The sequence below is a fragment of the Panicum virgatum genome, chromosome 5K (genome assembly GCF_016808335.1).
Source record: "Panicum virgatum strain AP13 chromosome 5K, P.virgatum_v5, whole genome shotgun sequence".
Lineage (NCBI taxonomy): Eukaryota > Viridiplantae > Streptophyta > Magnoliopsida > Poales > Poaceae > Panicum > Panicum virgatum.
This window is the reverse complement of record NC_053140.1, coordinates 52,077,744-52,101,097: the sequence shown is the minus strand read 5'-3', so window position 1 is coordinate 52,101,097 and position 23,354 is coordinate 52,077,744. Positions and strand designations below refer to the sequence as shown.

General features: G+C 45.5%; 3 protein-coding genes and 1 pseudogene across 6 annotated transcripts; 3 read left to right on the top strand and 1 right to left on the bottom strand.

Annotated features, from left to right (window-relative positions):
* Positions 1–3,115: 3,115 nt before the first annotated feature.
* On the bottom strand, positions 3,116–5,840 carry LOC120708406 (calcium-dependent protein kinase 2). The gene is made up of 7 exons (XM_039993646.1): positions 4,980–5,840; positions 4,712–4,864; positions 4,455–4,570; positions 4,190–4,357; positions 3,974–4,101; positions 3,783–3,882; positions 3,116–3,683 (listed from the first exon to the last, which is right to left on the bottom strand). Exons 1-7 carry the CDS (start codon positions 5,782–5,784, stop codon positions 3,591–3,593), a joined length of 1,563 nt encoding a protein of 520 aa, XP_039849580.1. The 5' UTR covers positions 5,785–5,840; the 3' UTR covers positions 3,116–3,590.
* A 6,442-nt stretch (positions 5,841–12,282) lies between these two features.
* Positions 12,283–13,332, top strand: LOC120710223 (glutathione S-transferase T3-like). The gene has a single exon (XM_039995873.1). The coding sequence runs from the start codon at positions 12,283–12,285 to the stop codon at positions 13,330–13,332; it is 1,050 nt and encodes a 349-aa protein (XP_039851807.1).
* Positions 13,333–13,748: 416 nt separating this feature from the next.
* LOC120710222 lies at positions 13,749–15,140 on the top strand (annotated as a pseudogene).
* Positions 15,141–17,696: 2,556 nt separating this feature from the next.
* On the top strand, positions 17,697–23,331 carry LOC120708405 (transcription factor TGAL1-like). 4 transcript variants are annotated; one of them, XM_039993644.1, is made up of 12 exons: positions 17,697–17,826; positions 17,922–18,157; positions 19,063–19,166; positions 19,698–19,771; positions 19,887–20,096; positions 20,616–20,699; positions 20,776–20,835; positions 21,165–21,242; positions 21,328–21,379; positions 21,702–21,973; positions 22,263–22,511; positions 22,918–23,331. In XM_039993644.1, exons 2-12 carry the CDS (start codon positions 18,069–18,071, stop codon positions 23,062–23,064), a joined length of 1,419 nt encoding a protein of 472 aa, XP_039849578.1. In that variant the 5' UTR covers positions 17,697–17,826; positions 17,922–18,068; the 3' UTR covers positions 23,065–23,331. The 4 variants fall into 4 exon arrangements, with proteins under 4 accessions (XP_039849578.1, XP_039849579.1, XP_039849576.1 ...); XM_039993643.1 differs by having other exon boundaries at positions 17,811–17,826; positions 17,910–18,157; XM_039993645.1 differs by having other exon boundaries at positions 17,809–18,157; positions 20,616–20,690.
* Positions 23,332–23,354: the final 23 nt, after the last annotated feature.

Sequence of the window (23,354 nt, the reverse complement as noted above, 5' to 3'; positions counted from 1 at the left end):
AGGCCCAATAGCAACCCCCAACCGGCACCAATCCATCTCAATTCCACTTCCCCTTTCCCTTGTGGCCGCATCCTTTCCACTTCTGGCCGATGAGACCTAATAAGCAACATGCGTCGCTGGGGACAACGTAGCGCAGCGGGCAACAGCGGTCAAAAACATTTCATCCTTAAAAAATATTGAATACCCAAACCCCAAATCCTGGGCCCGCCCCTGCTTAGGAAGTGCATGGTTCAACACAGAAGTGGTGATTTTGTGAGGCCATTGCTGCACGTTCGTAGCCCGATACTCAACCAAATCAATATGGTGCGTCGAAATTTCCAAGCTGCTGTTGCTTGTAAAATCTAGGCAGATCACTGCCCTGCAAATGTGCTGCGCAAACTCGTGTTTCAAGTTGACCGTCGGTCTAGTTAATGACTTGATCTCTGCTGTCACTACATGGAGAGCATAAAGCGAGAAAGAGAGCGGCCGTGTTTGTCCTAGGCAAATCAGCTTCGATCAGGAGGTATTGGCAACTCCAATCGAGGACCATCGATCGGCTTGCCAGCGATTTCTAGGCCTTGTTGTCCCTGGCTCCAAGAGACACTGATCGATGCGGATCCATCCCAGATTTTCTGTGTCGCCTCCATCTTTTGGACCATTTGGACAGAGGCCCCACTCAAATCTCCGATCATGTCGTCCACCGCGGCCATGGCTAATCAGGGTTCAGGAATATATTGCCGCTGCACGCACAGGTGCTTCATCATTCGTCTGAGCTAAAAGCTGTAGCATTATTGCAGAGACCTAAAAAGGATTAGCAGTTTGCAATGCTTACAAAAGCGAATAGTTATATTAGCAGGGGCTCCCTCAGGAAGCAAACAAGGGTTCTTTTCCAGGAAACCATGGCAAGAAATTAGACCCTCTACGTTGCGCCAGCTAGGGGTGGGCATTCGGTCTATTCGGGTATTTCGGTTCGGTCTATTCGGGTTTTGCGAATTTCGGGTTTCAAAAAATGAGAACCGAAATTTTAAAGACAAAATTAGGAACTGAACCCGAATAGACCGAATATTTCGGTTCGGTCTATTCGGTCCACCGAATTAACCGAATAATAAACACACTCTCATCTTCCATCAAAATATATGCAATGAATAGTTAAATAGAAGTACGAGTAATAGCGATAAGTAACTATGAAAAAATAGCATAATGAAATAGACATACAAATATTAAGATGAGATAACAACTATTAGCTAATAAGTTCAAAAATCACATAAGATATCATGGCATACCAAGAGTTTGAATGAATTTCGGGTTATTCGGTCTATTCGGGTTTTGGAGGCTAGGAACCGAACCCTAACCCATACTCCGAATTAAACCATAAGTGTGGACTGAACCCGAACCCGAGAACCCGAATAGACTGACATTTCGGTCTTTTCGGTTCGGTTCGGTTCGGTTCGGTTTGGCTTTTTCGGGTTTTAAATGCCCACCCCTAGCGCCAGCGTCACCGTGGTGGCTCGAAGTTTTTTATTTTTATTTTGGGGAGAACAATGGTGAATGGAGTTCGACGGGGGAAAGCGAAAGAGATCGATGCGTTTCGCACATGGCGCTAGCTAGATTTGGTGTTCGTCAGGGCAGGGCGCCCGTCCGAGCCTCCGAGAGGTCCATTTCCCAACGAAAGCCGTGGGTCCGGCCGGGCGGCCTGCCGGTCGTGGGCTCGTGGCAGCTGCCGGCCGCTGGCCTGTGTGCTGACCTGACGAGAAACCTGCGAGCGGCGGGCACAGGGAGAACCGCAGGCTTTTCAGTTTTCTTTGCTTCTCTCTCTCGAAAGGGCAGAAAGCGACAAGAGATCCTCCAAGAAGACGATCCACCAGGACTAAACCTTGACCTCTACTGCTGTACTAACTACCAGGAGTAGTAGAGTACTGTGCGGTCGCAATCCAGCCGGGTCGCTTCACTGCCACGTCCGTTTCTACCGCCATTCCGCCACGACGTGTCTCCACGGGACTACCTGCGGGACGCGCTGCGCGCAGGAATTGAACCCGACGGCGTCCCTTTGCAACTTCCCCACAAAACGGCTCGTTCTTTTTCTCCCCTTTCTGCGTGCCTCTGTTCTCCATCCTTTTGTTTTCTCACGTTTTCTGAAAGCTTGCATTGGGTTGTGGAGGCATTCCTGTCTGAAGGGAAGCTGTCGAGGAGTGGCTTTCGCTGTGGGGATGGATGGATCCAAACCAAAACCAAGGACAACGTGAACAGGCAGGTTCAGTCTCCAAAGCTTTGTCAAGGCATTTGATGATTTGAATTTGACCCTTCCCTTTTATTATAATTCATATGACCAAGAAATTCGGCAACTTCAGGCGCTTAATTGATAGGTGGTGCGTGCAAGTATCGTTGCACCTGACCACAAAGATCCAAATGTTTGAGTTTTCTTGGAAAAAGTTCAGTTTACATCACAAAAATCAGATTTTCAACATTTACCTGCAAAATCAGATAATGGAAGCCATCCAACTATCGAAACCGAATAAGTTTATCCCCTTAGGGTGGTTTCAAAGGTGTTTTTGCATTTTTGTGAAAATTAAAAATATTTAAAATTAAACTAAAAATTCATAAAGTAATTTACAGTAAACAAAAAAATGAAACTAGTACAAAATTTTCTAAAAATGTAACCTATCTATTGGCACTCCACTTAGTTATTCGAATCTAGTTTTTTATATATTTTTGGTATTTGTTTTCTTGTAGTTATGCCTATTATTTTTAGATAAATAAGATTTAAATAGATCAATAATAGACAAACTACATTTTATGAAATTTTTTGAAACCCATTTCATATTTTTTGATTTAAAATAAATTAGTTTTGACTTTTTAGATCTAGGTAGAATTAATTTATTTAAAAAAAATACAAAAACCGTCTTTGGAACCACCCAGTTTAACAGTTGGATGGCTTTCGTTATTTGGTTTTATAGTTAAAAGGTTGAAAATCAGACTTTTTGGTAGTTTGAAAGTGTAAATTGGACTTTTTACTTTTTTTTTCCGGAGCCCTTTTTTCCCCCGAAGCCCATAGGTGATCTGCACATCGTCATCTGAATTCTGAAGAAAAAAGTGAACCGCAACTCTGCACTTCTGCAGTTGTGACAGAAGAGGGGAAAACTGTGCCCAAATGTGCCCCCCTTTACTGAATTTTAGGTTTCGCGTATGCCTATTCTGTTTTCCTTACACATCTGAAGATACACAACACAGTTCACTCTCGTCGCAGGTCGACAAGCCACTGACGAATTCGAACCATCAGTAACGTTTTACAGACAGTTCTAACACAGGCGGCTGCTGCTGCTGCATGGCCTAGTCAAATACAGAGGCAACGCAACGCATCGGCATCGCACCCATATCCTTCCATCTCGTACTTTACAATGTTCAGGGTCACTGGTCTCTTCAGGCTTCAGTGACCCGATGTGTTCGCAGACGAGTGCGCGTGCATCGCCTCAGCTGAAGTGTGCGAACAACCCGCAGTGACATCAACTCCGCTCGAGGGTGAAACCGATCGATCAGTGGAGAGACGAGCCGGCTGATTTAATTATACTGCCACCGATTCAGCAGCTAGCTAGCTCCATCCTCGGCTCGGTCTCCTATAGGACGACGTCGCGCCGTTTCTTGGGGTTCTGCTCGGGGTTCCCTTTCCTCATCATAGCCACGAACTCGTTGTAGTCGATCCTCCCGTCCTGCGTTCGCGACCGATTTCCAGACGATCAGTCGTGTTCATTCATTCATTCATCATGTGCTGCGAACAAAAAAAACAAAGAATTGGTGTCGCCACTTACGTTGTCGGCGTCGACCTCTGAGATGATCTCCTTGATGTCCCTGCCGTCCAGGAGGCCCTTCTCCTTGAGCGCCTGCTCCAACTCCTCCTTCGAGATGCACCTGCCAAGGCACGAGAGCCGATAAGGATTCCATGGCTTTTTGATGGCGTTCAGAGCTCTGAGCAGTGCGCGGTTCAGAGCTGCCAGGTTACCCGCTGCCGTCCTTGTCGAAGTACTGGAACGCGGTGTAGAGGTGCTCCTCCCTGTCCATCCGGTTCATGTGCATCGTCGCGGTGATGAACTCCTCGTAGTCGATCGTCCCGTTCCCGTCCGCGTCGGCCTGCATTTGTTTGCGATTGCCAGCGTGGGATGCAGGATGTATTATTATAGATGCGCGAGATGCTCAGGTTTGTGACTGAAAAACTCACGGCCTCCATTAGCTGCTCCACTTCGGCCTCGCTGAGCTTGGTGCCCTGCTTGGCCAGCCCTCGCCGCAGCTCGTCCACGGTGATGGTGCCGCTGTTGTCGGCGTCCATGCTCTTGAACATCTCCTTCAGACCTCTGATCTCTTCCTCCGACAGGCACCCGGCAATGACCTGCCAGTCAGGGATTTGATTTGGTTAGAGATACTACACCCTAAAACGAACGTGTCTGATTTTTTTTTCTTCTGGGAATGGCTGAAAATGAATGTACCCTTAGCGCGGCTTTCTTGAACTGGTTCATTGCCCTGAACTGCTTGAGCCTGTTCATGACAGCGTTGTCCAGTGGCGTGTCCGGCGCTTCACCGTCTTCCTTGATCCATGGATGATCTGCACAGCAACAAACAACAGGCAACAACATTTTTGATTCGGTGATTTAAAACTGAAAAAGAAGATACAAGGTGATTTCTGGATTTTTAAGGCAATGAATGGTCCAACTGCAGAAGAAGAAGCAGCAGAGGCGCAACATACTGAGGACGTCGTAGGCAGAGATCCTCTTCTTGGGGTCAGAGGTGAGCATCTTCTTGACGAGGTCCTTGGCGCCCGGCGAAATGCGTGGCCACGGGTCGCTGGAGAAGTCGACCTGCCCCCTCAGGATGGAGTTGAAGATGCCGTGCTCGGACTCTGAAACGCATCATGTTTCGCAGGTCAGAACATGATATGAAGGTCAGAAGATGATGGGATCGGAGCGCGAAGCGCAGGAAAAAAAAAGAAGTGCGGAAATGGAGGAGAAACTTGCCGGCCCAGAAGGGCGGAACTCCGCAGAGGAGGATGTAGAGGATGACGCCGATGCTCCAGATGTCGGCCTCCGGGCCATAGTTCCTCTTGAGCACCTCCGGCGCGATGTAGTAGGCGCTGCCGACGATGTCCTTGAACACCTCCCCTTGCTTGAAGAAGACGGAGAGGCCGAAGTCGGTGGCCTTGAGCGGCGCGTTCTCGTCCTTGCTGAGGAGGAGGAAGTTCTCGGGCTTGAGGTCCCGGTGGATGACGCCGAGGGAGTGGCAGGTGTGCACGATCTCGACGATGGTGCGGAGCAGCGCGGCGGCGGCGCGCTCGGTGTACTTGCCCTTGGCGATGATCCGGTCGAAGAGCTCGCCGCCGGCGCAGAGCTCCATGACGAGGTGCACGGACTGCTTGTCCTCGTAGGCGCCCTTGAGCTCCACGATGTTGGGCTGGCCGGCTAGGTGGTACATGATCTGCACCTCGCGGCGCACGTCCTCCACGTCCTCCTTGGTGGACAGCTTCCGCTTGGCGATGGTCTTGCACGCGAAGCGCTCCCCGGTGGCCTTGTGCGTGCAGAGGCTGGTGACGCCGAACTGGCCGCGCCCGAGCTCCTTGCCGACGGTGTAGATGCTCCGCACGTCCTCCATGGGGCGGCCCAGGACCGGGCCGATGGGCGCCGGCGGCTTGGTGGGGGTCGGGGCCGAGCCGGCCGAGACGCCGGCCTTGAGCGACGGGGCGCCGGAGCCGAGGCGGGAGGAGGGGTCGGTGGAGGCGGCGGGCGCGGGCTCCGCATCCCCGGAGCCTGGGCAGCAATTGCCCATGGCGGCGGGGCGACGGTGGGTGCAGCGGCTTGCGTCCGCCGGGGAGGATGAGTGTGGTTGGGGATGCGGAGCCGTAGGGGGTGGGGGAGGCGGGCTAGGAATTCTATAGCGCGGGGGGATCGGGTGATGGTCATGGACGAGGAAAGGATGGGCGGGGAGGAAATGGCGGGAAGGTAACCGCCTCCTGCCTCCCTCTTCCCGTTTGCTTTTGATTTGGCTTCTTTTTCTGGGGCTTTCTCGTTTTGGAAGAGGAGCGTTTCATTGGGAGCAAATTTAGAGGGCCACTCCCACTTTGTTGAATTGGCGTATTAAAATGCAATCATGTGTTAAACTCATAGCAATAGCAGCATGCACGCTGCACCAACACTCCGCTGAAAATTGCAAATGCAAGAAAAAACAATGATGAGAGTGCTTGCAAAGAAATTACTTAAAAGCCATAGTTTTGAACCAGGTATTAATTTTTTTGACACTATGTTTTCTCCTCTCCGGCAAGAGTTTTAAAATATGACCACTCTTACATTGGGAATTAGGTAGAGGAAAGGAAAAAAGAAAAAGAAAAGGACCCTACAACGAGTAATGCCACGGAAAAAGTTCTTTCTGCCTCCCTCAACTTTGGACCGAATCCGTTTTTCCTCCCTAGATCACAAAACCGGTTATTTATACTCCTCGAACTTCCGAAACCGTTCGTGCGACCTCCTTTGAGCGGTTTTAGGGTGTAGGATCAAGAACACCGACTAGAGGGAGGGTGAATAGGCGGTTTAAAATCTAAAACCAACAACACTAGAGAAATTTAATTAGTAACAAAGAAAAGCCCTATGTCATGCTACTACTATTTCTAGATGGGTTTGCAACCTAGGGTGACAAGATACAAATCAAGCTCTAGTAAAGTAAATTGCTCAAAGTAAAAAAAATTAAAGTGAGCAATAGAGGTAACCAAGCTTGACACACGAATTTATCTCGTGGTGTCGATGACTTGCCGGTCACCCCTAATCCACGTTGAGGTGGATTCCAAGAATCAACCGCTCCTCTATCAAGAACCTCTTGATCTTGAGCCGGCTTGAATCAAGGAACCGCTCCACACCTCGATTCCACTAGAGTTGCTCTTCACCACTCCGGTGAGGTGAGCACAAGACCTCTCACAAACCGAAATCGGGGCTCCTCAACAATCTCCTTAGAGGAGCTCCACGAAATCCTCTTCTCCAAGCCGTCTACGGAGCGGCAACTCCCAAGAGTAACAAGTCGATGACGCTTGCTTGAAGTTTCCCTAGTGCCACAAAGCTCAAACTATTGATGCAATGCACTAGGAAGCCCTCACACTCTCAAGAATGCAATCTCTAAGCAAGTGTGTGTGAGAGGGATGCCTTAGCTCTATAGTGTCAAGTATGCAGTCCAAATGGCCAAGAGAGAGACCCAATGGCCGGGCATTGGGTATATATAAACATCCCCTCAAAAACTAGCCGTTACACTCTTTTCTGCGAAGTCGCGGACCGTCCGCTGTTCAAAAACCGGACCGTCCGCCATTATAAGCCAGTGAGTCAGAGTGCATTTAATGCGTGTCAGAACTAGCCGTTACAGCCCTGGCGGACGGTCCGCGCCCCAGGGGCGGACCGTCTGCAGTTAAGTGTTCCACACCACCAGAGACGAACATCGTCTCTGGTACAATTTTGAAATTAGCCGGCGGACCATCCGCGCCCCAAGAGCGGACCGTCCTCAGTTCATCCTTGAAATCCACCAGAGACAATAAATGTCTCTGGTACAAACTGTCAAATAGTCGGCAGACCGTCCGCGCCCCAGGTGCGGACCGTCCGCAGCACAGATCATAAGGCCAACAAGAGAAAACACCCTCTCTGGTACATTTTGAGTTAGAGCGGCGGACCGTCCGCCCACCTGGGCCGGACTGTCTGCCAGACACATCTAATTTCCACCAGAGCCAAACATGCTCTCTGGTACGTGTGCGGACCGTCCGCGCTCCAGGGAGCGGACTGTCCGCTCTTGTGTAGTCAGCTCTCAAACTTGTTCTTTTTCAAATCTTGTCAAAGCGTCGTTAGCCCTCATGCATGCACCTAGACATTTTGAGCAAAATGACACTGAAGACCCGTCTTGATAGTACGGCTATCTATCCAACAAATCCGGTCACTTTTCATCCACTAAACGCCTTTTGACCGGTAAAATACAAAAGCCCTATTTTATACCTTTGCCTTGAGCCCGAGCTTTGCATATCATCTCCAAACTTCACACGTTCACAACCAAATCCCTTTCATCCGTGGATCAACCTATGCTCATTATCTCGAATGAAATTGTTAATCCACAAAATGTTGTCATTAATTACCAAAACTCGAATTAGGGGCCTTGATGCTTTCACAGGGTGACGCGGCAGCGGTTTTCTCTTTTTCTTTTATATTTATTTTGACTAAATCTTTGAAAAATCATATTAAATCACAAAAAAATTATAAAATAGAAAATCCAATTTTGTTAGACTCCACATGAGTAGATCTACGCAGTGAACATATTATATGGTATACTTTAGTATAAATTTTTTGTTGTAATTATATATATATTTTTTTCTGTAATTAATTTATAGATACAGTTTCCGTTGTCTAATTATGGTAAAATTTTTATAGTGGGCTAATCATTATATGGTGGAGCTATAGAAAAAATGTTATAATTATGGGATCATGTATGACTGAGATATAGAATTATCTATATAAACTTAGATAAATTTAGTGTAATCTATAGATAAAATTAGATAAATCTATATCTCAGTCATACATGATCCTATAATCATAAAATTTTTACTACAGCTCCACCATATAATGATTAGCCCACCATAAAAATTTCACCATAATTAGACAACGGAAACTGTATCTATAAATTAATTACAAAAAATTATATATATAAAATTATAGCAAAAAATGTATACTAAAGTATACTATATAATATTTTCACTGCATAGATCTACTCATGTGGAGTCCAACAAAATTAAATTTTCTATTTTATTTTTTTATAATTTAATATGATTTTTCAAAGATTCAATCAAAATAAATATAAAAGAAAAAGAGAAAACCGCTGCCACGTCACCCTGAAACCGCTCAAAGGAGGTCGCGCGAACGGTTTGGGAAGTTCGAGAAGTCTAAATAACCGGTTTTGTGGTCTAGGGTGGAAAAACAAATTCGGTCCAAAGTTGAGGGAGGCGGAAAGAATTTTTTCCAAATGCCACTAGCACGACAGCAGAATGGGTCCATGGGGCAATGTTTCATGAAGGCCAATGGGCTTCTAGCTGAAGTTACCGTTGGGCCCAGTATACTGAATTCAAGAAAAGCTAAGGGTGTGTTTAGATCCGTGAAAAGCTGGTGAAAATGGTCACATCGGATACTGTAGTATACTATAGCACTTTTCGTTTGTTTGTGGTAAATATTGTCCTACCATAGGCTAATTAGGCTCAAAAGATTCGTCTCGCAACGTACATCAAAACTATGCAATTAGTTTTTTTATTTACCTACATTTAGTACTCTATGCATGAGTCATTTGCTATATTTAATGTGTGATGAAAAGTTTTGAAAATTTTGAGGGAAGTGAACACAGCCTAAACGTTCTCCGTAGTATCACCGAATTCAGGCCCCGTTTAGTTCCCAAAAATTTTCACCCAAAAATTTTCACCTCCCCTTTGAACACATGTATGAAGCACTAAATGTAATTAAATAACAAAATTAATTACACAGTTTGGATATACACGACGAGACGAATCTTTCGAGCATCATTAGTGCATGATTAGCCATAAGTGCTACAGTAACCCACATGTGCTAATGATGCGGTCAAAGGCCTCAAAAGATTCGTCTCGCGGTTTCCAAGTGAGTTCTGAAATTAGTTTTTTAATTAGTGTCCGAAAAACCCTCCCGACATCTGGTCAAAGTGTCGATTTGACATCCAAAAATTTTTGTTTTTGGAACTAAACGCGGCCTCAGAAACACTGTGCTGATCTGCTTTCCTGCTTGGCTACAGGGACGGTACCTGTATGGCTGCTTGTCTGCCTGTGCTCCGTGCTCGTGATGATATGCCTCCACGGCGTTCGAGGTGCAGTAATGAGTAATGGCAAATGCCGACGCGCCGCTGACGTGGGAGCGTCAACATCTCCCCGCCTTGCTTGTTGCTCCCTCCACGTCACCCTCCGCCGTGCCTGCTCCCTCCACGTCACCCTCCCGGAAGCGGCAAAAGCCGATCGATCGGCCGGCGTGGCTGGCCAGTTTGCCACCAGCTGAAACGGTACTAGTAGAAGTAGTCGATGCTAAATTGCTAATCACTCATCAACTAGCAGCAGCAGCACAGCAACGATCTCATTATGCAGCGACCAGCAGCAGCAGGAGGCAGAAGGCGTGGGGATCCGTACCCGGCCGGCGTAAATCCGCCGGGCACGGGAGCAGATGCGCTCGGCACGGCCGCCGAGGCAGGGCCCTGGCCGGGCCACCCCCAGCCAGCCATGCCCATATCGCGGAACAGTGGCTGCCGGCTGGCGCGGTCAGGGGCGCTCCGCAACAGGAGGCAGCGCGCCGCGGCGGCGGAGGCGCCGGCAGGCGGCAGCCAAGGGCATCGGAATTGTAGTTGGCCACGCGGGCCGAGCCAAGCAACCGGCCGTGCGGATCGATCGCCGATCGGGGTGGCGCTCGCGACTCGCGAGGCGGGGGATCCCCCCGGCCGCCCGTGCACGAACGCTCGCCGCGCTCCGACGATGCCGTGCTTGGTTAACAACTCCGCCGGATTCACCGCGGCCGCACTCTGCTTCAAGTTGGGAGTGGAGCCTGCTGTTGTGCGATGCAGCAGCCTGCCAATCGCCATGGCATGGATGACATCGCTCGGGCAGTTGTTCTGTAGTAGTTCAGTACCAGCGTACCGGCCTCTGCCTCCTGGCTCTCCCTGCGCTCCTCATCACTGTACCAGCAGCCTACATGCACGCAGCTGGTGCACGTCTTTTTTATCTGTTCATCTTTTTTTTGAACTTATTGATCTGATCATCGCCTGCCCGATGACGGATCGATCGATGGATCGGGTTGCGGGCAGGAACGCGCTGACAGGCCAGCGCCGTACACCAGCATCATCTGACTCCTTCAATGTGCCTAATCATTTGACCAACCATCATGTGGGATTGGGAACCGCGGCCGCGGGTGTGGTTACCAAGATCCTGTTTGGTTGAAACGCAATTTTTTTTATTAATTTAAAGTATTAAATGAAGTCTATTTACAAAACTTTTTTATCAAATAGGCTGTAAATCGCGAGACGAATCTAATGATACTAATTAATCCATGACTAGCGGAAGGTTACTGTAGCATCAATGTTGCAAATCATAGATTAAGTAGATTCATTAAATTCGTCTCGTGATTTACAGCCCATTCATGTAAAAAAATTTGTAAATAGACTTCATTTAGTACTCCATATATATGTCGAAATATTTAATATGACGTTTTTATTGTGTTTATGGTTTTTATGTGGCGGAAACTAAACAGGCCCGAATCAAAATCCCATTTAGATCCTGCGGCCACCATGGATGTGTTTAGATGAAGAGAAAAGTGAATGCGAAAAGTTGTATCGGACACTGTAGAATACTGTAGCATTTTTCGTTTGTTTGTGGTAATTGTTGTCCTACCATGACCTAACTAGGTTCAAAAGATTTGTCTCGTCGTGTACATCAAAACTATGCAATTAGTTTTTTTATTTATCTACATTTAATGCTCTATACATGCATCATTTGCTATATTTAATATTTCGATGTGATGTCGATGTGATGGAAAATTTGTAATTGGGGAGAAGTTTTTTTTGAACTAAACACAGCCCATATGGGCATATGGCCGAGCACATGCCTCCTGTCGCCTTGACAAGACGGGAGAGGTGACCAGCAGATGCATATACTAGTACATGCCAACGCAGCAGCTGAACGAAAGGGTGGGAGATCAGTACCGTCCCCTTCCAAGTATCATCGATCAAAAGTTGGAAAACAACACACAACCTGCCATCGAAAACGGCTAAGAGCAGCTCCAGCGTTGAAGTTTGAGGGTGCTCTGAAGCATCTGACAAAGATTCCCTGTGTCCATACGCTAGAGGAGGGGGTGCTACGAAGCTGCACCATAGCCTCGGAGCTCAATTTTGCACCGAGTGCTTCAAATAAAATATAATTTTTTTGTATATTAACTGTTGCAAGTTGACTTGCTAGCCGTTCCCTTCACATGGCCGTTACAAGTAGCCGTTGCTGCAAACATCGAGCCCCAGAGCGCCTGGCTACAAATATGCATACATCCAGTTCAAATTGGACCACTACCTTCTATAGGAAAAAAAACTATGGATGATTCAACTCCAAATCCACTACAACGTTCAAACTCCTATCCTCAAGAGCAAGGAGATCCAAGCAATAGACCCACTACAGGATACCAGCAACCACCGTTTGCAAATTTTCCTCCTCAATTGAATCCACAGCTTCAACCTCAGTTTCCTCAAAACTTTAGTCCATATGGCATGCCTCCAAACTACCACCCATACGGAGGGTTTCATCCTGGTATTCCATATGAAGCCAACTTTAGCTTTCCTCCTGCTGGAATGTTTGGAAGAGGAGCTACAATTGAAGGTGTTCGGTCTTCATCACCAGTTGAGTCCATGGCTTATAGCCATGGTGATGTTGGGTCAGGTCCGGCATCACCGATATCTCCTGTACAACATAATAATATGAATGCAGATATCAGCAATCAAGAAGTCTGGAGTGATACTAGTGAAGGTGAAGAAAAGAAGTCTGGTCGTATGCATTGGAGTGAGGAAGAGGATCTCAAACTGTTTAGTGCTTGGTTGCATCATTCTGTGGATCCAGTGAAGGGGAATTCACAAAAGGGTGAAAGCTTTTGGAAGAATATTGTGGCAGAATTCAATAGCAATGTCAGACCTGAAAGAAGAAGAACAGTTGCACAATGCAAAACCCACTACACCAAGATAAATAAGCTCGTGGTCCATTTCAATGGATGCTGGATTAGAATGCATCATGCATATCGCAGTGGACAATCTGACGACCAGATTATGGCAAAAGCCCATGCAGTTTACAAAAGAGAAACACAGGGGAGAGCATTCACGCTAGACTATTGGTGGAAAGCAGTGAATGACCAACCAAAATGGGCAAAGAGAAGCGAGAACCAAGAAATGGCTGCAAACAAGAGATTGAAGCAAACTGAATCAGGGGCTTACACATCTTCTTCAAACCAGGAAAGTGAGGATGGAGAGCCTGTAGAGCGATCTCGACCAGAAGGACAGAAGAAAGCAAAAGCTAAAATGAAAGGGAAAGAGAAGAAGCTCACACCAGAAATGAGTTTGGAAAGCCTTAAAGCAGAGAGAATGAAAGCTTATCATGAAGCAACAAAGGTGAGAGCAGAAGCCGTGGAAAAGGCAGCAAAAGCAACAATAGAGAAGACAAAGGTCGAAATGCTGGAAAAGTACCTGAACTTGTTGGCTGAAGATACTACAGGGTACAACGATAAGCGGAAACAAGGCCATGATAGTGCATTGAGTTATTTGCAGTCCTAGCTATTCCCTGCAGAGAAGTAGTTATTAGTCATGTATCCAAGTACTATGTATTAGCATGTATCCTGAATGTATCCAAGTACCATGTATTAGCTAGTACTATGTATTAGCATGTATCCTGAATGTATCCATGTACCATGTATTAGCTCCAGTAACTCATGTATGCAAGTTACTTCTGTGTTTCCTTTGAACTAGGCGTTGTATATGTGCTGAAAAGAAAAAAAAGCCATTGCAAAAAGGCATAGGATACTGGATTCTAGGTTCCTGTGAACTAGCCGTTGTAAAACTAGCTGTTGTGACCATGCATGCACCTATAAAAGAGTGTGGAGGGTAGGAGCAAAAGGATGCACTAGAGCAAAAATGTCTTCAGAATCAAATTCTCCCCCCCCCCAAACTTAGATGGTGACCTTGAGAGGCTCATGTGGGAGCTCACGAATGACTCACTTGAAGCAGAGATTCAAGCAAAAATAGATGAAGAGATTGAAGAAGAGATTGAAGCAAGCATCCAAGTTGATCTAGCTGCTACCTCCAACCAGCCAACAAAGAAAAAGTATATAGATCGAAATAGAGAAGATGCAAACAAGCAGTTAGAAGCTGACTACTTCTGCAGCAACCCGGTGTATACCGATGCTCAATTTCGGAGGAGATTCAGGATGCGAATGCATATATTTCTGCGCATCGTACAGATCCTTGGTGAGTGGTCTCCATATTTTCGTCAACGTCGAGATGCCTTCGGGAAGAAAGGTTTTTCACCACTACTTAAGTGCACAGCTGCTATGCGCATGTTGGCTTATGGTAGTCCTGCTGATCTATTAGATGAGGGTCTGCGAATTGCAGAAAGTACTGTCATTGAGTGCTTGACCTTATTTGTGAAAGGCATTAGAGAGAATTTTGGTGCACATTATCTTAGAAGACCCACTGAAGATGACATTAGAAGGTTGCTACAAATAGGTGAAGCACGTGGGTTCCCTGGCATGCTAGGTAGTGTTGATTGCATGCATTGGCAATGGAAAAATTGCCGAGTAGCTTCGAAAGGGCAGTATACTCGTGGTGATTATAAGGTCCCACAATCATGCTCGAAGCTGTTGCCTCACATGATCTGTGGATATGGCATGCATTTTTTGGTGTGCCTGGTTCAAACAATGACATTAATGTCTTGAATCAGTCACCATTATTCACAAACATATTACAAGGAAGCGCTCCACCATCCCAGTTCACAGTGAATGGCAATCAATACAATATGGGGTACTACCTAGCCGATGGTATATATCCTGAGAGGGCTGCTTTTGTCAAAACAATTCCATTGCCTTACAGCGCGAAGCATAAATTGTTTGCAACAAAGCAAGAAGCTGCAAGAAAAGATGTTGAGAGGGCATTCGGAGTTTTACAGGCTAGATTTGCAATATTACGAGGCCCTGCTCGCTTTTGGAATGAAGACACACTGACAGACATCATGTATGCATGTATTATACTCCACAACATGATAGTTGAAGATGAAAGGGATTCCTACCAGGTTCGATTTAATGACAACGAGCCTTATGACATAAGGGAAGAAAATGAGCACTATGAGCAGGGAACTTCTGAGCCATTGGTAGGGTTCGCTCATGGACCAATTCATGAGTTCTCTAGAGTACTTGAAGCAAATGAGGGCATTCATGATCGGGAAAAGCATCATCAACTCAAGGCTGACTTGGTTGAGCATATATGGCAAAGATTTGGGGATGAATAAGCTTAGTGTAGTATTATGTTCAGGATCTAGAATTTGGAATTTTCTTAATCTGTAATTTGTATCCTTTGTAGTATTATGTTCACCATCTAGCATTACGAACTCCCCATCTATACTAGTTCCCTAGTATTCTCCGGATCTTGCATTTAGAACTAATGGAAAGTGACCTTATTTAGTCTTGAATAGCAAGAATGATCAACGAATACTTGTCTTTTTTTTTGAATTCAACCACCAGAACCAACCAAAATAGATGACCGATGAAGAGGAAATAAACTATTGAAAATCCATACCATGCATGTCCCTGTGTAGATCTGGCCGAGTGCGTGGATGGCTCTGGTGATGTCGCCCAGCATGACGTGCGCGATGCGCTGCCCCGCGTTGGGGTACCGGCGGCCGGCGGCCCTGGCGCCATCCACTAGTACTGCGGGGAGCCGAACGCCGAGGGCGCGGAGTGCGGCGGTGCCTCGTCGGGGATGACGCAGTCGACGCGGACTTGACGAGCGCATGGAAGCGGCGCGAGATGAGGGCGCAGCAGCGCGAGATGAGGGCGCAGCGACTCCCCCTCGATGGATCTAGCTGGTGGCGCCCTTCCCCCGATTGGATCTGGCGTGGATTGGAAGAGGGAGGAGACGACCATGGCAAGTCCCCGCAGGAGGAAACGGAAGGTGGGAGTGAAATTGTTTTATTATTTAGGGACGGGAGGTGCCTGCTGTTGCTTAACGCTGGACCGAATCAATCCTCCCAGCACCCATATGATGTGTGCGGGTTCCTATTTTTCTCTCTACCCCACGCTGGAGCTGCTCTAATGCTGATTCGTCATCTCCCATCAGCCGTCAGCACGGGGCTGTTTGGTTTGAGCCTCGGCAAAGCTGTCGGGGCCAGACAGCGCTCCCAGGCGTTCGATTTTGATCGTCTGGGGCTGAGATCTCTGCCTGGCCAATAAGCTGTCTGCTAGGGGGCCGTTTAGTTCCTTCTCCAAAATTTTTTGGATGTCACGTCAGCACTTTGACCAGATGTCGGGAGGGCTTTTCGGACACTAATTAAAAAACTAATTTCAGAACTCACTTGGAAACCACGAGATGAATCTTTTGAGGCATTTGACCGCATCATTAGCACATGTGAGTTACTGTAGCACTTATGGCTAATCATGCACTAATTAGGCTCAAAAGATTCGTCTCTTCGTGTACATCCAAACTGTGTAATTAGTTTTATTATTTAATTACATTTAGTGCTTCATACATGTGTTCAAAAGGGAGATGAAAATTTTTGGTAACTAAACGGGCTCGGTACCGAGCAAACGATCCAAACAAACCTTGCAAATACACAGCGCAATGTGAAAAAAATAGAACTGAGCAAACGATATAATTGAAGCAGGGGAACAACAGAGCCATCCCTGTCCGTCCGGATTCTCCCGTCAAGAAAAACGTACGACTGGCTCAAGCTCGGCACCTGTAGCGATCCATGGCGACGTACTGCCCGCTCCTCCTCTCTCGAACGGTACTGCTCCGACTGAAGCAGCACCATGTACACGACAACAGTGATACTGCCGCGTGCCCTGCATAGTCGCCGAGTGCTGACAAAACCGGGGGATTTTGAGCTGAGAAGATAATCCATTTTCTTTTAAAATCCATTTTCGTTTAAGAACTGGCATAGCATGAGAATGGTGCAGTGCATCGATCGTCATGGCTCATTGCCTCATTGTCAACATGACCAAGCGTGGCGACGAGCCAGGTGGGCCCAATCATGTCAGTAACCAGCTCGTAAGCACCCCCGGTTTCGACTGGCCATGCGGATTACGAACGAAGATTGGACGGTCAGGATTGGCTACATACATGATTGAAACGTCTTTTAATAAACGAACTGGCAGACCCAGCTCAGATGATCTACAAGACTCACTGCTCACCCTGCGAAAAAAGTGTGGGCAAGAATTACTGGTCACTAAAATTAAAGAAAGAAAAAAAAGATAAACAGCAGGCTAGCAGAAAGCATGTGAGCTTTTCATTTTGCTGCCTCTCTGATTTGATTGTACAGTTTTCAGCTTTGCGACAGGAAATGAAATCCAGATTGTTGTGACGTGGAGGATATGGTAGAGAATTGGAAACCGGTGGCGCTCCCGAGGGGGGTTAGTTGAAGAGATAACGAGGAGTTAACAAATCATGGGAAACGGCGCAGAGCTTAGTACCGAATTATCAAAGGCAGGTGAGGAAATTTGCATCCAAAGCTCCTGATCGTCTGTGGCTCTCGGCCACGCCGCCCACACGACACTCTTGCTGGTTGCTGCCCCAAATTAAAAAAATATACTTCTCCATTTTAAACAGATCATTTTAGCTTTTCATTATAGAAAGAACAAGCCAAAATTCATTTGCGCTCATACACCATTACACACACAACATAACTGATCAACTTTCTTTTTTGGAAGTGGAGGGTTAAATTAAGGATTTCCGGATTGATCCGCAAACCCTGCCGTTCACACAAATGAACCGGGTGGCAATTGACAAATCCTGAAACTCTGGCGCCTCAGCGCGGGCCACTGTGCGTGCTGAAGCAGCGGATGGCCTCCCCCTCCCGCCTCGAGATTGGCATGGTCCAAACGTCACTCCTCCTCCTCCAGTGGCCGTGGGACTCACAAGCCAAGAAATCATTATAAAATGGCCGCAGTTCGAGGCATTGGCCACCTCTGCAGCCCCTGCCGCTGCCGCTGCCGCCGCTGGAGTGGACGGACTCTCTCCTCCTTTTCCTCCTGACCTCCTCGCTTCGCCCAAACACAACCGGTTGCTTCCTCACCCCCCCCCCCCCCCGGTTGTTCCTGTCGAATCGCCGAATTGAGGAGGCCGTGAAAAAAAAAAAATCCAAGCTTTTTCGACAGGACCCTGCTGGTGCTGCCCGTGGTGGTGGTACTATATCTCGGAGGCGGAAGTCGTTGCTTCTTCTTGTGATGGTTGTTTGGGTTTGAGCTCGCGATGAGGTGAGGCTACGGCGGCGCCGAGGGTTGCATGGTGATTGACGGTGGCCGATGGAGAGTAGGCAAGGAGGTTCAGCGGCGGCGGCGGCGGAAGATGCGGGCAGGGCGATACCGAGCTTCGGGCCTCCTCAGCACTCCATGTACGTTCCCGCGCCACCGCTTCTCCATCTTCCGATGGTTCCTTCCCGTTTCTACCTGCTCTGTGGCTGTCTCACTTGCCCGTGCATGATCATCATATGATCCCTGGTTGTTGATTACGGCTAGTTAATTGATCATAGGACTGCGCAGCGCATGGATTGCGGTGGTGATTGCCGCTGCTTTCCAGGAGGGAAAAGCTGATAGCTTTCCTGATTAGATTAGACCTTCGCCTCATGTGCCGTAATCATTGGATTGTAACTTTGTTAGCAGTAGCAAGGTATCTTTCTGCTGGCCTTATGCTCTGGTTGTGCAAGGACCGGAAGAAGCAATGATTTTCATTGATTCCCAATGCTGCCTCACTCACTGCAATGGCCTAATAGTTTGGCAGCTTGCCCCTGGTCAACTGTCAGGGGCTTGGCTTGTTGCCACTGATCACTGGACCACATTTGCATGTCCCCTACCAGGGTGCCGGAGATCATCGCAGTGGTAGGTCCAGATCTTCATGAAAGGAGAATAGGGGCCTCTGAGGTTGGCCATGCGCAACCCAACTCATTAGTAATATGTTTTTTGGGTTAAGTATGGACTAACCAAGTATTCGGTGAAATATATAAATTTAAGCCCTGTATGATTCCAGGAAGGGTCTTTGCTAGTCTCAGTCATTGTGTGTTGAAGGAACTGATTCTGAAATAAATTTAAGTTCTTGTCTGTTACTGTCTGCCTGCACCCATGGTCCCTTTGATGGTTAGTACGCACAAGTCTGCAACCAATGCAATTGAATGTCATATTGAATAGAAAGAAAAAAGTTACCTTGCCATGGTAAATATATAAAGTGCGGATCTTGTGACGAAATGTATTTAATCTTTTCATGCCCGGTATCTTGTTTAATTTTGGTGAACACTTTTTTCAGCCATGCAGATATGACCAGCATGCAACCTTCTCGAGTTACCGACTTTGGGGCGCTTGCACAGTCTGCTGGATTCCGAATAGAAGATCTTGCTAATCTTAATACTAGTATGTATTCAGTTCTCAATCAAGTATGCTAGAAATTACTAGTATGTTCTTTTGTTGGTCTGGGAATTTCAACTTTTAGTAATGTGTGCTTTTCTATGCTTTGGGCATACATACATACATACATACATATATATATATATATATATATATATATATATATATATATATATATATATATATATATATATATATATATATATTATGCATCTGCCCTTCCATTTTTTAATCTGATACCTAGTTGCACTTTATTATTCATTTATTGGTATGTTTGGTTACAATAATTACCAAAGATATCATTACTGGTTACCATGTGAACCTGTAAGCTGTAAAACTGGGACTACAATCTGTATCTGCCAACACACAGCAGATGTGCCACCTTGCAAGCAGTGGAGCAGATTAATACCATGGTTACCATGTGCCATCATGATACCAACAGTGGAGCAGTTCTATGGATGTACATGAACTATTAACCTTTCTGTTCGATTGCCCATAGTTTAACAGATTCTTGTTTACTATTTTTCTGATATCCAGGCACTTTGTTCAATCTGAAGCCAAATATTCATACAATTAACAACAATCCTCTTCAGTTTGGAAGTTACGGAAAGGTATGCAGGCCATAATCTGAACATTATGCTCACTTGTCAAAAGCCCTTAATTAAGTGATATCCCATACTTCCATCTATGTTGGAAGTTGACACAGGTTTTCTTCTCTCTTTGTAGCCTATTTCTCCATCTCATATAAATACTACAACCGCAGCAACAGCTGCAGCAAGAATTGACCCTCAGTCACTAGAACAGCAAACAGGAGCTCAACAAAATCTGGTGGCTTTACCAACTGGTAACACCGAGAACTGGGGAGAGTCAGCTATGGCTGATAGTCCCATGACTGACACATCAACAGATCCAGATACTGATGAGAGGAATCAGATGGTACCAACCATTCTTAGCTCACTCCATTGTCAGTCTGTTTTTATCATGATGATGATCATGAAACACTTGATGTTCGTAGAATTGTTCATACTCAGTTTCTGGAGGTTTCTGATGTCTTTGCAAGAATTTTTTAATTTTGAACATGCATGTTTTGATATTTCAAATTTCAATACCATACATATGCATAAATGCTGTAAACGAATTGTAGGCATTAATGTTCTCTTGCACAGATAATATGGATGGTGCATTAGACAAAGCCACTGCATATACCAGTACGATTTGCTCCCAATCTTTGGTGAACTATTGCATAGATGTTATTCAGGACCTAGATGCTTGACATAATTCTTTTGATATTTTTAGCTTGGTGCATAGTCATCATCCTTAACCAAGTAATCAGTTGAATTATGCTTGCCATTCACACACTTCATGGATTATTGTTGGAAAGAACGCTTCATTGTATATATGCTCATCTTTTAGTAACAGTGATAAGTGTATACTAAAACATATTCTGCCTACCAGTTTGAACAAGGACTGGTTGCTGGCCCCACAGCTTCTGATTCTAGTGACAAATCGAGGGATAAACTAGATCAGAAGGTACTCTTGGTACTACATTTATGATACATCGATCAATTGAATTCACTGCTGAAAATAAACATATATGTTTTTTTTAAAAAAACAGACACTTCGTCGTCTTGCCCAAAATCGTGAAGCTGCCAGGAAAAGCCGTTTAAGAAAGAAGGTGACTTGGAACTTTACTAAACTTCCACTCCTGTCAGATTCTATTTATGTTGTGCCCTGATCACCCTAGTGTGGTATCAGTCTTGACACTATATTTTGAGAGATCTCTTCATTTGAACTGGGTATTACATATTATTTTGCACATGAGCTCTATCAGTAGACCATGCACCCTGACATAATTGTCTGCCTAGCTGCTCATACAAGCGGTTGTAGATCCAATTAGCATTTCTATGTCTATGACCCTACCTTGTCCCCCTTTTCTTCTAGTACCTTTTGTTGCACCATTTTGGTAGAATCAATTTGCAACGTTTCACCTCGTTTTTTGATCAGGTGTACATCCAAAACCTTGAGAGTAGCAGACTGAAACTTACTCAGTTAGAGCAAGAGCTTCAGCGGGCTCGCCAACAGGTCTTTCTATTTCTGTTCATAATTTGAAAGTTGTTTCTTGAGTTAAACATGCAGCACATGTATTGAGCAATGTGTAATTCTTCAGGGTATATTTATTTCGACATCAGTAGATCAACCTCAATCAGCGAACGCAAATGGTAATGCTACACTCACATGACTCTTTCTAGAAGTTCTAGGTTAATGTACAGGTACTGTGTACTTTCCATAATGAGACTTGACTTCTGTGCCTGTTTCTTGGGTGCTCCTTATAATTTATGAGTTACTTGTAAAATAAGGTGGACACATTGAACAAATGAAACAAGCTACAGTAGCACAATGCTTGAGCTCCTATAGAATTATTGTAGCTGCTTTAAGATTAGAAGTTTACAGGCAGTTTTACCCTTGAAAACATTATAAAATGTTTGTTTGATTCCAGCATACTGCCAGTTCCCCTTTGTGTTCATGTTCTCTGATCCGTAGGAGCTTTGGCATTTGACATGGAGTATGCACGCTGGTTGGAGGAGCACAACAAACATGTAAATGAGTTGAGGGCTGCTCTCAATGCACATGCTGGAGACAATGATCTTCGAGGTATTGTTGATAGCATCATGGCACACTATGACGAAATTTTCAGGTTCAAGGGTGTGGCAGCCAAAGCAGATGTTTTTCATGTGCTGTCCGGGATGTGGAAGACCCCTGCTGAGAGCTGTTTCATGTGGTTAGGTGGTTTCCGATCATCTGAGCTTCTTAAGGTACTAATCTAATGGTTTTATTCTGAATGCATGCTAAGATTCCTAGACCTATTGGGTCTTGCCTATGAACTCTGAGGTTTTATTCTAACCAAGCAGTTTTGCTTAGTGAGTTTTATGATTTTCCATCTGAAAATGCCTAACTGCAAATCTGTTAATTGTTGTTTTTAAGTAATAAGTACCTTATACAAAATGCAAGATGATAAACTTAATTTTTTACGAGACAAACTTCTGATCAGTGCTCATGTTTTCATTTAATTCTTTGAATTTTATACTAACATTACTGTTGCAGTTATTGGCAGGTCAGCTAGAGCCTCTTACAGATCAGCAGCTTGTTGGTATATCCAACCTGCAACAGTCATCCCAACAAGCAGAGGATGCTCTTTCCCAAGGGATGGAAGCATTACAACAGTCACTTGCAGAAACTCTAGCATCTGGATCTCTGGGCCCTGCTGGATCTTCTGGCAATGTTGCGAATTACATGGGACAGATGGCAATGGCTATGGGAAAACTTGGCACCCTTGAAAACTTCCTACGACAGGTTTGTCATGCAAATCATGGGCTTGCAAGTTTTATAACACAGTATTATCTTTTTTTTTACTTAATTTATTTCATACTATTTAAGGCATATTGTGCAGATTATATCAGTTATGTACTTATACTTAAAAGCCACATCTCGAAGGACAAAATTGCTGAGTTTCTCTAAAAAAAGAACAAAATTTCTGGGAAGCTGATACAAGTTTACTCTGATTGAAATACCTCAATGACAATTGCATTATTGTAAAGGCTGATGGAATACCATTCTTTTCAAAAATGCTGTTGATAGATAATGACATACTCCATCCGTCTTTTAAAAGTCTGTAATGTTTGGGACAAGCTAAGTAATTCTACTTTAGCAGTTATATAGCAAGGAAGTACATAATTCTTTTTAATAATGTCATCTGCAGGCTGATAATCTGCGGCTACAAACACTTCAGCAAATGCAACGCATCTTAACCACTCGTCAATCTGCACGAGCTCTACTTGCAATAAGTGACTACTTCTCGCGGCTGCGTGCTCTGAGTTCTCTTTGGCTTGCTCGTCCACGGGAATAAATTCAATTAATTCATGATAGGATAATTAGGTACTGTCTCTAGTATGCCCATTAGTTTCTTCACATTGCTCATGTGTTGGTGCGATATTTGGATCAGAAACTTCTCCTGTATGTGTTCAAGTGAATGTTCAGTTCATATTGTAGGTTATTATGAGTTATTGGACAAGTATGTAACAATTTTGGAAAAAAAAAACAGAGTTGTAAATAGATGCGGAATAATCGAGATCTTATTACGGGATGACATTGGCGGACATCATTGACAGACAAATCAGTGCAACATCCCTGTGACTG